Genomic DNA, 12,106 nt, shown 5'->3' with positions numbered 1-12,106 from the left:
GTAGCACCATCCACTTCCCCACACTTCTCTTCCCTCAATTGCAGCCTGCCCTGGCTTTCAGCCTTAACGTGCAAGGTTCGATGAGATCTTACGCTGCAAAGGGCACGTGCTTTCCTCCCCCGTCCTCCTTCACAATTACCCGAGGCAAAAGCAAGCACTCTCCAGGGACCAGGTGCCATACCTGGTCCCCAGCATCACTCTAGTCTCGCTTTGCACTGTTCACAAGTGACGCCATAGGGCACGCACCAGACAGCTTTTCTTCTCCCTTTGCCCTGTCCGTAGTCTGACACCACCACAGTTGTCCTCCCTTTGACAGACACGGGTCTGTCCTGCCCGTAATTCCTGTTACTCGCAAACCTTCCAACAAGCACGCCCCGTGTTACAAACCAGCAGCGGAGGTGCACGGAGCCGTACAGCCTGGCTCCGGACCGCAGTCATGCTTTTCGGTTAGAGAGCTGCATCAGAAGGGAAACCTTCTGAAGGACTTCCAGCACGGGTTCCCCTCTGCACCAGCTCTTGCCCTGATACAAGCAAACCTCAGCGATGTTTAGGATGCAGAAGGGACCAGAGGGCTGGATCCGTGGCACAGTTTGCAAGCCCGGCCCCCCCACCCCCAATTCACACACACATTCCTCCACACGCTGGCCAGGGCAGGATACTGCCTGTATCGTTAGAAGCTGGACTTGATGGGAGCTGCAGATGCAAACTCTGCCAGGATTTATGGAAGTTTTGACCTGGCAGCTTGAGCTAAAGCACTCAGGAGGACAGTCTTGCCGAATCCTGGTGCAGTCCGGGCAGATGCAACTGGGGGAGGAGGGACGGGGGTGCTACGGGCCATCCCTGCTGCCCCCCCCACCAAATCCACGCCGACCCCCTCCCCCAAATACATCCACGGCAGAGAAAGCGCGGAGCCGCCCAGGAGCGCCCTGTCGAGGTGGTACCTTGGCTGGCACTCTCTCCCAGCACAGAACTCATGGACGGGCTCGGGACGGGTCATGGCATCACAGTACGTATCATCCACTTCGATCCCATCATAGCGAACACACATAGCATATGTGGACATCACTCCTAGTTTCAAAGAGAATACATACACACAACAGAGGACGCTTGGTGATTTTGACATCCAAACTCTGCTCTTTTTTTCTTTTTCTTTTTTTTTTTTTTAGGGGGTGGGGGGGTTTGGTTTTTTGAGCTGCATTTTCCAAAACTTCCTCCCGATGGAAAGCAGCAAGCCGGACTTTCTGGCCTGGAGGGCGGATGCTGCCGGGAGAGGAGGACCGCGGTGGCCACCCAGCCAACACGGGCAGCGCGGCTGAGTTTGGCCAGCTCCAAAGGCGGGCACGGCCACCCCTGCCAGGGCTTGCCACCAAGATCAATATATGACTAACACATTTTTATAGGAAACGCTTGGGGCAACGAGTCTGCTGGGCAGCTCCCTCTGCCTCGCAGCCATCAGCTCCCACCCTGCCGGACTCGTGGGTGGAGGTGACAGAAAATAGTCCCCAACCCACTCCATCCACCCACTCTCTCTATAGGCATTACACCCCGTTTGTACCCGGGTGCCCCCCAGGTGCACCCAGCGCTCCAGGCCAAGGAAGGGCTCCCAGGGGTTTTGCAAGGAGGCACCTGTCCCTCTTGCTCCCCTGCCGAAAGCACAGGCAGCCAGTGTCACCAGACCGAGACCTTTTCCCCCGCAGCCTGCCGTGCCAGAGTAAATGTTGTGAAGTCCATTCTGGGACCTGGCTGGGGACCAGGAGGCTGCTCTGGCTACAGGTAACAAGAATTGCAGCTCTCGGGAACATATGGTTTACGTGAAACTAAAAAAGATCTACAGCTCTTGACATGGTATTGCTTCTCTGCGATATGTCATTAAGAAAAGGCAAAGAGAAAGGAGAAATTTAAGTAAAACCTCTCTCTGCTAGCTGCAAACCAGGGCAGAGCAGCCTGGCACGGTCAAGGGGGAAATTTGTTCGGAGGGGATCAAAGAAGTTAAAAACGTCCCAGAACACGTGGCTGATGAGATCCCGGGGAAAGGGACGGCTTGTGAAGCTCCTGCTGCCAGCACGCTGCGGTATGTGTCTGCTGGACAAGAACAAATGCTTAAAAAGTCAAATCCTTGCATTTGCTCTTTTAAGAGATGTCCCTTAGATTGCAGTCTCCTCTCTCCCCCTTTTTTCCTTCTTTCTAATTCCAGAAGCACCATAGGATCTGGATTATTTCAGGGATGGTGCCGTTGGGGAGGGGTGCAAGCGAGTGCATGACCCACACGCGTGCTTCATCGCAAGTGATGGGCTCATGGGGGCCAGGACCCCCTGACCAAGGAGTAAAGGAGGAGAGAGATCAGGTGGCTTGAAGCTTTTTGGGGGGTGCAAAAAGGGGGAATTTATGCAAAAAGAACACACGCTCGGTTTTGATATCCCTGGCATCTATACGTTGCTGTTCCAGATTTACACCCTCGCAGCCGAGATCAGGCTCCAGGGTAGAAGGAGTGGGAGAAACAAAACAAAAATCAAAAAGCCAAATGCTATTTTGTTTCCTGCCAGAGCTGAACAATCTTCAAAATTTCACTCTGTGGGGAAGCAGCTGAGCTTTTCAAACCCCTCTGAACGGTCAAAAAGGGGAGGAAGGAAAAAAAAAAAAGAAAAAAAGAAAAAAAAGAGGCAGTATGCTGAGACTCAGCACAGGTTTGGGGATCCTGCCGAGCCCCAGCGCGTCCCCGCTGGGCTGGGAAGCGAAGGCGACGTTCAGAGCTCCCCGAGGGAGAGTGTTTTGCAGGATGATGGACCCGCTGGGCACCAACGCCCGGCCCCTGACGTGCCCGCATGGTTGGTGGGCTTTGCACGCCGTGCACCCCAGCTCCTCTCCCCGTGTTTGCACCCGGGTGGAGCGGATTCGGGGTTGTGCTAAACCAGCTCCAGAGATCGCGAGATCCCCTACACATCACCAGGTCCTTCCCATCCCTAACAGACATAAAAGTGACTCACACACCAGGTGATTTCAGCGGTTGTGCAGAATTTGGCTGCTTCTTATAACTACCTGTGGTACATGTAGAGCTGCAGGGTTCATGGGAGGAAAGCTTCCACCTGTACATGTCAGCAGCACTCACACCTTGGCCCTTTCTTAACAACTTCAATCTGTTTCTAGCGATAAGCAAACGAGAAAACAAAACAAAACAAAACAAAAAAAGGCATTTACAAGGCGAGCGGTGATAGGCCACGTCAGACACACACATCTGCCAGCAGGCTGCAGTTCGGTTGGGTTCGGGTTTGGGAGGGGATTTGCTTTGTTTGGCGGTTGGGTTTGGTTTTTCTGATTTTTTGGGGTTTGTTTGTTTGTTTTAATTGGTTTGTTTTGTTTCACAACATACCTGTCCTGAGCCCCAAGTAGAATCCCCAGCCCGGTTAGAGGCAGAGCTTCCACTGTCTAGAAATAGAGAGAATGGGATAAAAATACCCACAAGAAGAAACAATTCAGAATTTAACAAAGTTTGCATTTTCTGCTCAAATACACCTGGCCCTCGGCATACAGCGACTAAAGGTGCAGTATCTCCTCCCCTGCATCTCCAGGGCCGGGCACGCCGACTCGTGCTGCTCAACGCGGCAGAGCTTTCGGCTGCTCAAATCTCAGCAGCTCACTCCTTCCGAAAGCCTACACGTGGCACAGGAGTTTATAAGCTTGCTTCTCAAAGCACACGTTGCTTTTAAACACCAAGGCATGCCATTTGCCTACCCGCTGCTTTTGCCACTCTTGTTTTGTTTTGGTTTATTTTAGATAGGTAATTTGCATCTCTCACATCCACGCTGTGCTCAAACACGTAATGCCATCGGGAAAGGAGTAACGGAGTCAGCCTGGTGTACGAAAAAGCATTTGTCAAAGCAAGAATAACAGCCTCTCCCAGTTCAGTGCATCCTATATGCTGTAAGGTTGTAACACATCAGGGATACTGCACCTTTACAACGAAAGGCTTCAATTCTGTTCTCATACCTTCGTTCAAACCCTTGAAACGGCTACACTGAAATAGCGTACAAGGTTGTATCCTGACATCCAGTTGTCTCTGGCCTGGCGAGATATGCAGCTTGTATGATTTCTAGGCAGCAGAAGCTCTGAAATTGCCTTATTTAGTTGTTCGTAAGAAAAAGTTGAGGTCCAGTCTATCAAATCAACCTTTAGAAGGACACTGTTGAGAATCCAGCCGTTTCCTTTTGGACCCACCCTCCTTCCACCGCCAGCACTGAGCCTCCAGAAGGATTAAAAACAACAACAATCTCATTTTCCCTGTTGATTTTGCCTCTGTCAGTTTGGCAAATGGTCGCTTCCTGCGTTTGAAATGGAACTGAAATGAATGTGACTATTTTTTGCGGAAAAATAACAACCTCGGCTCACTATAAATAGTGCTTTATCTTGCCAAAACAGCTCTGCCTGGGGACCCACATCAGCCCCTGATTCCGGCTCAGCCCCGGCTGCTGTCAGTGTGCTGCCTGCTGCCACCCAGCCAGGAGAGGGCTCACAAGATGACAGTTTTCAGTAAGATCCATTAAAACAGTCAACATCTGGGTTTTGTACTTTAATTTGCCTGGAAAACAGGGTATTACCTAGATCCTTCGGTCTATACCCTGCTCTTGGAGGCACCAAATAAACACCAAGTTATCCTGTGACCGGGACTCCTCTCCCTTGAAAGGAGAAAATAAGCTTCAAATTAAACTTTATACTACATCTGAGGACAGAAAATCTTTCAGCAGTGTTCCTTTAATGTATGTGATCCTAAATAAAGAGCTGCTTCTATGCGTAACAAGTTCTTTCCAGATAAATCAGACATTTGGTCATAGGGCAGTGTTTAGCTCTCTCACCATTTCAAGCAAAGACAAAACTGTCATTTTGTTCTCCTCTAAATGCAAACAGCAGCACACTGTCCTACAAAGCTGGTGGGTTTTTCCTCTTTTATTTTTTTCCTCTTCATTATGAGCTTTATTATAAAGTCAAGTATTTTCTTCCCTGCCTGCACTTTGCTTCTGCTTTTCAAGCAAGCAACTGCACCGAAAATTAGCATCGGTCCCTCACCCCCAGCTGAGGTCTGGGCTGCCTGTCTTCCCGAAACAGTCCCCGTAGCAGAAGAATGATCCCAACGTGCACACGAACACCACAGATCAACATCCAGCTCACATTTCTGTGTTTTATTTCAGTTTTTATTTTTAAGTAAAGGGGGAAACTCATGACTCCTATTGCAGGATCAGCCCTGGCTGCACACCGCAGCAGGGCACAGGGTGAAGGACAAAGGGTACCTGGATCTGCCCCAGCATGCCACGGAAAGGCTTTAACTGCTCCAGGGGAGGAGAAGCATCACAGCACCCCTACTATGGCACAAGAGCCACCCACCCGTCCCCATCTCAGCGGGACTTGTTCCCAGAGAGGAAATATAACACGCCACGCTGGTGCAAGGTGCTCGTATACCTGATAACTCCATCCACACTAACAACTACAACAGTTTAGAAAGAAGTAAAATGCCCCACCTCTAGCCAACACCGTCCTGGGTGTACAGACTGGCTGGTTACAGTCTGCAGAGATGATCCCCCCCGTGTTTCCTCATTTACAGGGAATGAAAATGAGCCAAAAGCCACCGTCCATCCCAGACCGAGCCTGGGAAGGATTTAGGTGGTCTCAGGTCCAAGCTCCTGCCCAAAACTAGGCTGACCTCAATAACAGACTGGGTCCCACAGGGCCTTGCACAGTCCAGTTTTGCCCCTCTCCAAGGATGGGGATCCCCCACCCTGCCCCACTGCCCTTTTCTTCAGTGCAGCTTCTGGCTGTCCCCTCCACCGCCCTTCCTCCTGGAGGAACAAGTCCAATCCCCAAACTCTTCACATGCCTCGTGCTCCAGCACCCTGCCCGTGACACGCCAAACCCCAAACCACATCCTGCCGTCAGTATGGGCTTTATCCTGCCGTGTTGGGTGCCAGCAGGAGCTTTAATCCTGGCCTCAGTGAGCTGAGCTGGGGCTCCTCATCCATCATTCCCACCCAGGAGATACACATTAGTGATTAGTGTTACGATTGCAACTAGGCTTGAAGTAATAAAGAGTTGGGGGAGCAATAAAGGCCTGGGCACAAGCAGGCTGTCCCACCACAATCCCTTCTGCCCCATTCCCTGGAAGTGAGGATTGCCCATCCCTGCGATGGTGGCAGAACAGCCGGACCCCGAGCCCGCAAACATGCCCGTCTCTCCCTCCTCCACAAGCGCCCACACATGCAGATGCTCTGTCAATGACATTGTGGGATTTTCTGAACTGCCGGGGTGGAGAGCAATGCCTCCATGCAGTGGGTGAAGCCCCTTGAAATGAGGTGCAGGTTGTTTTGTTGCCTTTCCCCCCCACACTAATTTTATTTTTTTTTATTTAAATGAAATGACATGCCTCCAAACAGCATGTGTCCTGCACCCCAGCTGCCCCACCTCTGCCTCCACCGGCCTTTCAGCCACCCTCCACGGCCCCTCGAGCCCAGCCTGCCACAGCCAGGGAGGAGCTGAGCATCTCTCAGCCCAGACTACAGCCCCAGCTGGGCCTGGATGCAGCCTTTTGGCTAGGGCAAAGCTTGAACTAAACACCTTTTTTTGGTTATTAACGTTTAGATCTGAAAAGTTCATATTTTATTCTAGAGTGGGGGGAATAAGAGGGAACACTGTAGAACAACCAAGGGAAGAATGTGGGGGAAAAAGAAAGGCAATGCTGGGCATCCTTCCTGAAGGGGTTTAAATCCCTGCCCTGCGTCTTCAATAGAGGGGCAGCCAGGGATAGTGCAAGGAGCTTTTTAGTACCACAAAAAAAACCTGCAGTGGAGCCACTGACAGTCTTTTGTGATTATCCTGTAATAGCCAAGCTGCTCTGAAGTCTAAAGCATGTAAAGGTCCCTGTATTCCCAGGAGGTAGGAAAGCGTTAGACCCTTTTAACAGCTCCTGCGAGAGAGGTGTGGGTTCAGGGTGCCAGGCAAGGCCACCCAGGGAGCGTGGTGGGGACCAGGCGAGCCCCAAGGGCCAGGGCAGCCCCCTTCCTCACCCCCAAGGCACGGTCGGGCAGGGGAGCCGACAGCCCTGCCCTCGCCTGTCAGAGTGCTAATGAAATGCCTGCTTTGGCAGCTGAAGGCAAAGTTTCCAAGCCAAGCCACAAGAAGAGACGATAGACTCAAGCCCTTGGCAATGTTTTAATGTTCTTATCATTAAGAAGTTTGTTGATACATTTGGCTGCATGGACATTTTCTTTAGCATAAGTTGCTTTAGCATAAGCTAGTATAAGTTCTGGGTAAATACAGCTATCTATAACCAGAGAGCATCTGCTCAGTGCTTTATATCTTCTGAAGCTCAGCATCATAATCCATGTTTTACTGGTGGTGAAGACTGGGAGACAGAAGAGTCAAAGCAGCAGAGCCAGGAGGAGACCCACAGGGGAGGCTTAGGTGCCATGAGCCCCAAACAAGCCGTGGGGGTGCACAGCAGGACCCAAACCCACAGTTGTGGGTCTGGGACCTGGATGACTCCCAAGGCCCTGATTTCAACCCCCGCTATCCACAGATTGCTTTAATTTGTGGCTGCTCCCCAGAGAGCCCCAGGGCACCCCAAAAGACCCTAGACACAGACTTGTGGACAAGCACTATCCTGAGACTCCCTTTCACCCAGCCCATCCTTGCCTGGATGAATTCTGCTGCTAAAGATAGGTTAAGCCTTTTTTTAACCTTCCCACTACATTTTACAACACTACCACTCCAAACCAGCCATTCAAGGAATCCTGAAGTGATGGCCCTAATATCAGTCAGTGAGCTGCCACTGGAGAGCTTGTGATATTCTTGTCAGAGCAGTGACTAATTGCACTGCTTCTGCATCCATCAAGGTAGCAAACCCAGGCTACTTCTGCTGGAAGCATGTTCCTGCCAACACAAGTGAGGAGGATCGTGGGTGGCAGTCAACAGGGTGGGTAAAGAGGGGCCAGGACCAACTTCTGCTGCATCAGAACTCGGAGGAAGGGGCCTGGGGAATCAGAGCAGGGCATCAAGAGATGACGAAAGGAAGAGGCTTCTTTATGGCCACGGCTCTGATAATGAGCTATGAGAGGCAGAGCACAATGCACAAGCTGACAGCCATCAGCATGGGCTTGCCAACATCCGCACTAAGGAGGGCAGTGAGTTTTCCTCTTGCTTAAATGCTCTCTTGACTTTCTGCTCCCAAACCTCTGGCCCTTCCTTCCAAAGAAACCCCCGACAGAAAGCTTTCACATACATCATCCTACCCCCACTTACCTTCTGACTTCCAAAGCAGATAGAAACCATGCAATGGGGTCTGCATTGAGTACAGGGCTATTATGAGTCAAGAACAGCAACAAATAGGATTGACTATAGTTAAAGACATGTCTCCTACCTTGCTTTGTGGGTTCTGTTCCCTTGAGGGCTGGTCATGGTGACAGTGGCATTTGAAAATGGCGTCTCTGCAGATGTGTTGATGGCTTTGCCGTTGCTCAGCTCCATGTAGGTGCTATTAATGGTGTAGGTCACAATACCATCAGTGTCCTCGTAGTCAACATAGAGACTGTCAATGTGTGACCCCACAGAGTTGATTGGGTCTCCCTGGGCAAAGATGCTGTTCATGGTCATGTTGAGCACCAACTCCTTGGAGTCTGAGGTCTTGTCCAGCAGCTTGTCTGTGATGGCGTTCTCCGAAAGGAATTCCCTGGAGGTGAACCTGGGGTCGAAGTCTCTGTTGTCATGGTCTGTCTGGTAAGTAGACCTGGTTACGTTTGAATCTAGATTGGAGCCAACAGGGGGAAACAACAGTGACAACCACAAAATGCATTCAGGCTGGGAGGCGAAAGCAGCCCGGAGCAGCGGGGGCACGCCGGAGCCTGAGAAGCCACCCAGGAGGCTAAAGGCAGGAGTTGGGGTCTCGGGGAGGGGGAATCTTATGGGGTTGTACCCCTTTGGGAACAGTGTACAGCTCTGAGTCTCATCCTGCTGTCACGTGGGCCAGGAAAGAGCTCAGTACCTGCCAGCACTGCCCCAAGCAATAGCAGAGGTCAGAAAGGAAGATGCCCTCCTGGCCCCAGAGCCCATGCAGCCATGCTGGGAAAGAACTCAAGGCAGTTTGGTGGTGGGATGCCCAAGGGACTGCAGTGGGAAGGAGGTTGCTGGGGGCTGGACAAAGGTGGGAGGCGATGAAAGATGTTGTGTCGGGGACCTCTGTGCACCCAGGGCTCCCTCCTGTCCTTGGCATGAGGCAAAGCACGGCAGGGCACCAGCGGGGAGACCTTACCCATGACCACCCCCCCACCCGCCAGAAACCAGAACCTGAAGGGCAAAGAGGATTTATGAGCAGAGACGTTTTTAAGAACTTTCCAAGGTTTCCAAAAAACAAACCAGCAGAATCACCAGAGGTAGAAACAGAGCGTTTCTCAACAAGAGCTCTGAGAAGCAGAACAGTGAGGCCCAAGTCTCCTCCTTACCTTGGGGTTGTTTGCCCTTCAGTTTTGGCTCACAGTCAATTGTTTCTGCTCTTTCATAGACCTCATTGGTTTCCTGACCTTTGCTCAAGTTTAAATCTTCCTCCGTGTCCTGCCTTCCAAACACCTGGTTCTCCAAGTCTATCCTTTCCCTGGAGATTTTCCCAAAATACGTTGCATTGTGCTGGATAAAACCCAATGGCACATCTCCATCAAACTCTCTGCTTTCTTCACTATCTGACTCAGAGAAGGTGTAGTAGATGGGCTGCAGATTTTTTGAGTGTGGCTTCCTCAGGAGGGTGTATTCAAACGTGATGGATGGGTTCTTGCCATTTTGATTCCAAACCTAGCAAACAAATTAAACTATTAGCGGATGCAGTAAGTGTATGGCACGCAAAGCTTATGATTCATCTTGGACTTGACAGTTGGTGAGCATCTACTTTGCTGTTTCCAATCTGCTTTCCATCATACTGCCAACTTCTTACAACTGGAGCCCAGCCCGATTTTCCAAGGGTTATTTGGCAGCACTGCCCTGGGGATTAGCCCCAGCTCAGGGACTGGGAAGCTGCTGAGCAACCAGAGACTTGGGAGAGCCACTTCAGAAGTTACTGACCATCGCTTGCAAACCCATTTTTTGTGGTTTTATGGTGAATGAGGAGCATGCACACACACCCCTTCAGCTACTACATCCCCACTGGGGATGGGGACTCACAGCTGATACACTACAACATCTTTTACTGGTCCAGTGCTTTATAAGCACCCAAGCAGCCATCCCTTCCAGAGGAGCCCAGGGCTACATGGAAGATGGCCGGAGTTGGGCTCTGGCTGGCTGCCCAGAAGAAAAATTAAGTTACTTTCCTTCATATGCCTAGTTTTAGATGGTTTGCTTTCAAGAAAGAGTTGGGGTTTAAGTTTTGTGCACTTATCTAAGCTATCTGGCCCAATTTCTTGGTTTTTTTTACTTTTCCTCCCAGGTAACTTGGATAAAAACGCCAAGGAGTAGAAGAGAAATCCCCCCACAGCGCCTGAGGCATCTTCTCCCTGCAGAGAGAGGGGTTACCAAGCCCACATTCATTATTCACAGCCCTGCCTGCATCCAAGAGCACTGACGCAAATAAAATAGGTTCGTGCAAGGAACTGGGCACAGTCACTGCTCCCACTCCCCTCCTCAAGCTGCCCACAAAAGCTAGGAAACCATGGCAGGACTCTGCTCCCACGCCCACCCCTTCCTCGATCCAACATAGATTTTCCCTTCCCCATCACCCCCAGCCTTGCAAACTTGAAAAGTCAAAGCACACCATTATATTCAACCCTTGATTTGTCGGTCCTTGCGCAACAATATACTCTATGCCGGTCTCATAAACATCCATGGGCCTGCGGTATTTGAACACCGTGCCTGCAATGTTGAAGTTCTTCGGACTGTCAACTTTATAGTTCCCATTGAAGAAATAGTACCCAGCTTCATCAGCCACAGCTTCAAACAAGAGAGAAAAAAAAAAAACAGTGCCATCACATGTAAGAGCAGAAGTATGCAATATTGCCACTTGTTCATTCAGGGGATAAAATTATTAGAGGGTCACAGTAATAAGACAAGTGTTTCTCCCCCATTACAATGCATTGTCACCTATTTCCAACACACATCATGCGAGTGTGGGCCGAGAGTTCTGGGCCATGCATCGCATGCTCCTGGGTATGTGGCTTACACTAGTCCATGGCTCCTCTCACCCTTTTGGCACTAGCAGAGCATGAACATTTAATAATCACAGTTCTGCAGACAACAAGCAGACTGTCAGATGGCCAACAGCAGGAGTTGCCTCCTTGGGAGCACTGGGCTGATGCCACCTGACCCAGCAGCGACTCAAGACAGCTCATCCAGAGCTAGCCCAGGAACTGTACTAAATCAAGCCTTTTTCATTCAAGCCTTCCTGCACACGGCCACGAGCCTCTGAGGCAGCAGAGCATGACGGTAGCAAATGTGCTTCTCTTGGGCAAGTCCAGATTTTTTCCACATTCCTCCTGAGCAGCTCTGCCCTCTCCATCGTGAGATGGATGGCGTGGCCACCAACACTTCAGCGAGGCAACACGTAGGTCACATCTCCTTGGTGCTGTTGTCACATGGCCATTGCACATTCCCCAAGCGGGAGAAGATCAAGGGGATCACAAGAAAGGTGAAGTCACTTGGCTATCTCTGATCCGGCACCAGTGTGTTTGTCATACCACACTGAAGCAGCAATAACATCGATTGCTTTAACGCAGAAACTGTTGGTCAAAGTGTTGATATATACAGCCCAGGTGCTCAGAATGCAGAGAGGAGAAATGCGCTGGCTTACACAACGCAGTTGTGATTTACATTGACTATGGATTTAACTCATGTCTGCAATAAAACTACGTTCAGCTTCACGTTGGAAAAAGCATTAGCTAGTATAGGCATGCATTCTAGGGAAGTACCAAGAGGTTATACACACCCAGAACATCTGCAGATTTTTTCCGTTCTACTATCTGGATATCCCTTGCTCCAGCAGGAATGTGCGTTACCAGAGAATAGCCTACGGGAAACTACAGATTAATGAAAGGAACTTTGTAACAAATAATCTGAACGAAACACCCGGTAGTCAATACTGCAATATATCAAG

At 50.5% G+C, this 12,106-nt stretch overlaps 1 protein-coding gene across 6 annotated transcripts in view; it reads right to left on the bottom strand.

Annotated features, from left to right (window-relative positions):
* The window catches only part of ADAMTSL2 (ADAMTS like 2), a 28,211-nt gene that overhangs the window by 9,015 nt on the left and 7,090 nt on the right, over window positions 1-12,106 (bottom strand). For 4 of the 6 annotated variants that reach the window (XM_076355375.1, XM_076355380.1, XM_076355378.1 and 1 more), the window contains 6 exons: window positions 11,939-12,019; window positions 10,772-10,947; window positions 9,477-9,819; window positions 8,399-8,780; window positions 3,037-3,140; window positions 942-1,068 (listed from right to left, as the gene is read on the bottom strand). In XM_076355375.1, coding sequence (XP_076211490.1) covers window positions 942-1,068; window positions 3,037-3,140; window positions 8,399-8,780; window positions 9,477-9,819; window positions 10,772-10,947; window positions 11,939-12,019 — 1,213 coding nt within the window. The remainder of the gene's footprint in view (window positions 1-941; window positions 1,069-3,036; window positions 3,141-8,398; window positions 8,781-9,476; window positions 9,820-10,771; window positions 10,948-11,938; window positions 12,020-12,106) is intronic. The other 2 variants (XM_076355376.1, XM_076355377.1) reach the window with 2 other exon arrangements.

The sequence above is a fragment of the Aptenodytes patagonicus genome, chromosome 18 (assembly GCF_965638725.1).
Source record: "Aptenodytes patagonicus chromosome 18, bAptPat1.pri.cur, whole genome shotgun sequence".
In the NCBI taxonomy this organism is placed as follows: domain Eukaryota; kingdom Metazoa; phylum Chordata; class Aves; order Sphenisciformes; family Spheniscidae; genus Aptenodytes; species Aptenodytes patagonicus.
The sequence above is the reverse complement of the archived record's forward strand: the minus strand, read 5'-3'. Positions and strand labels throughout refer to the sequence as shown.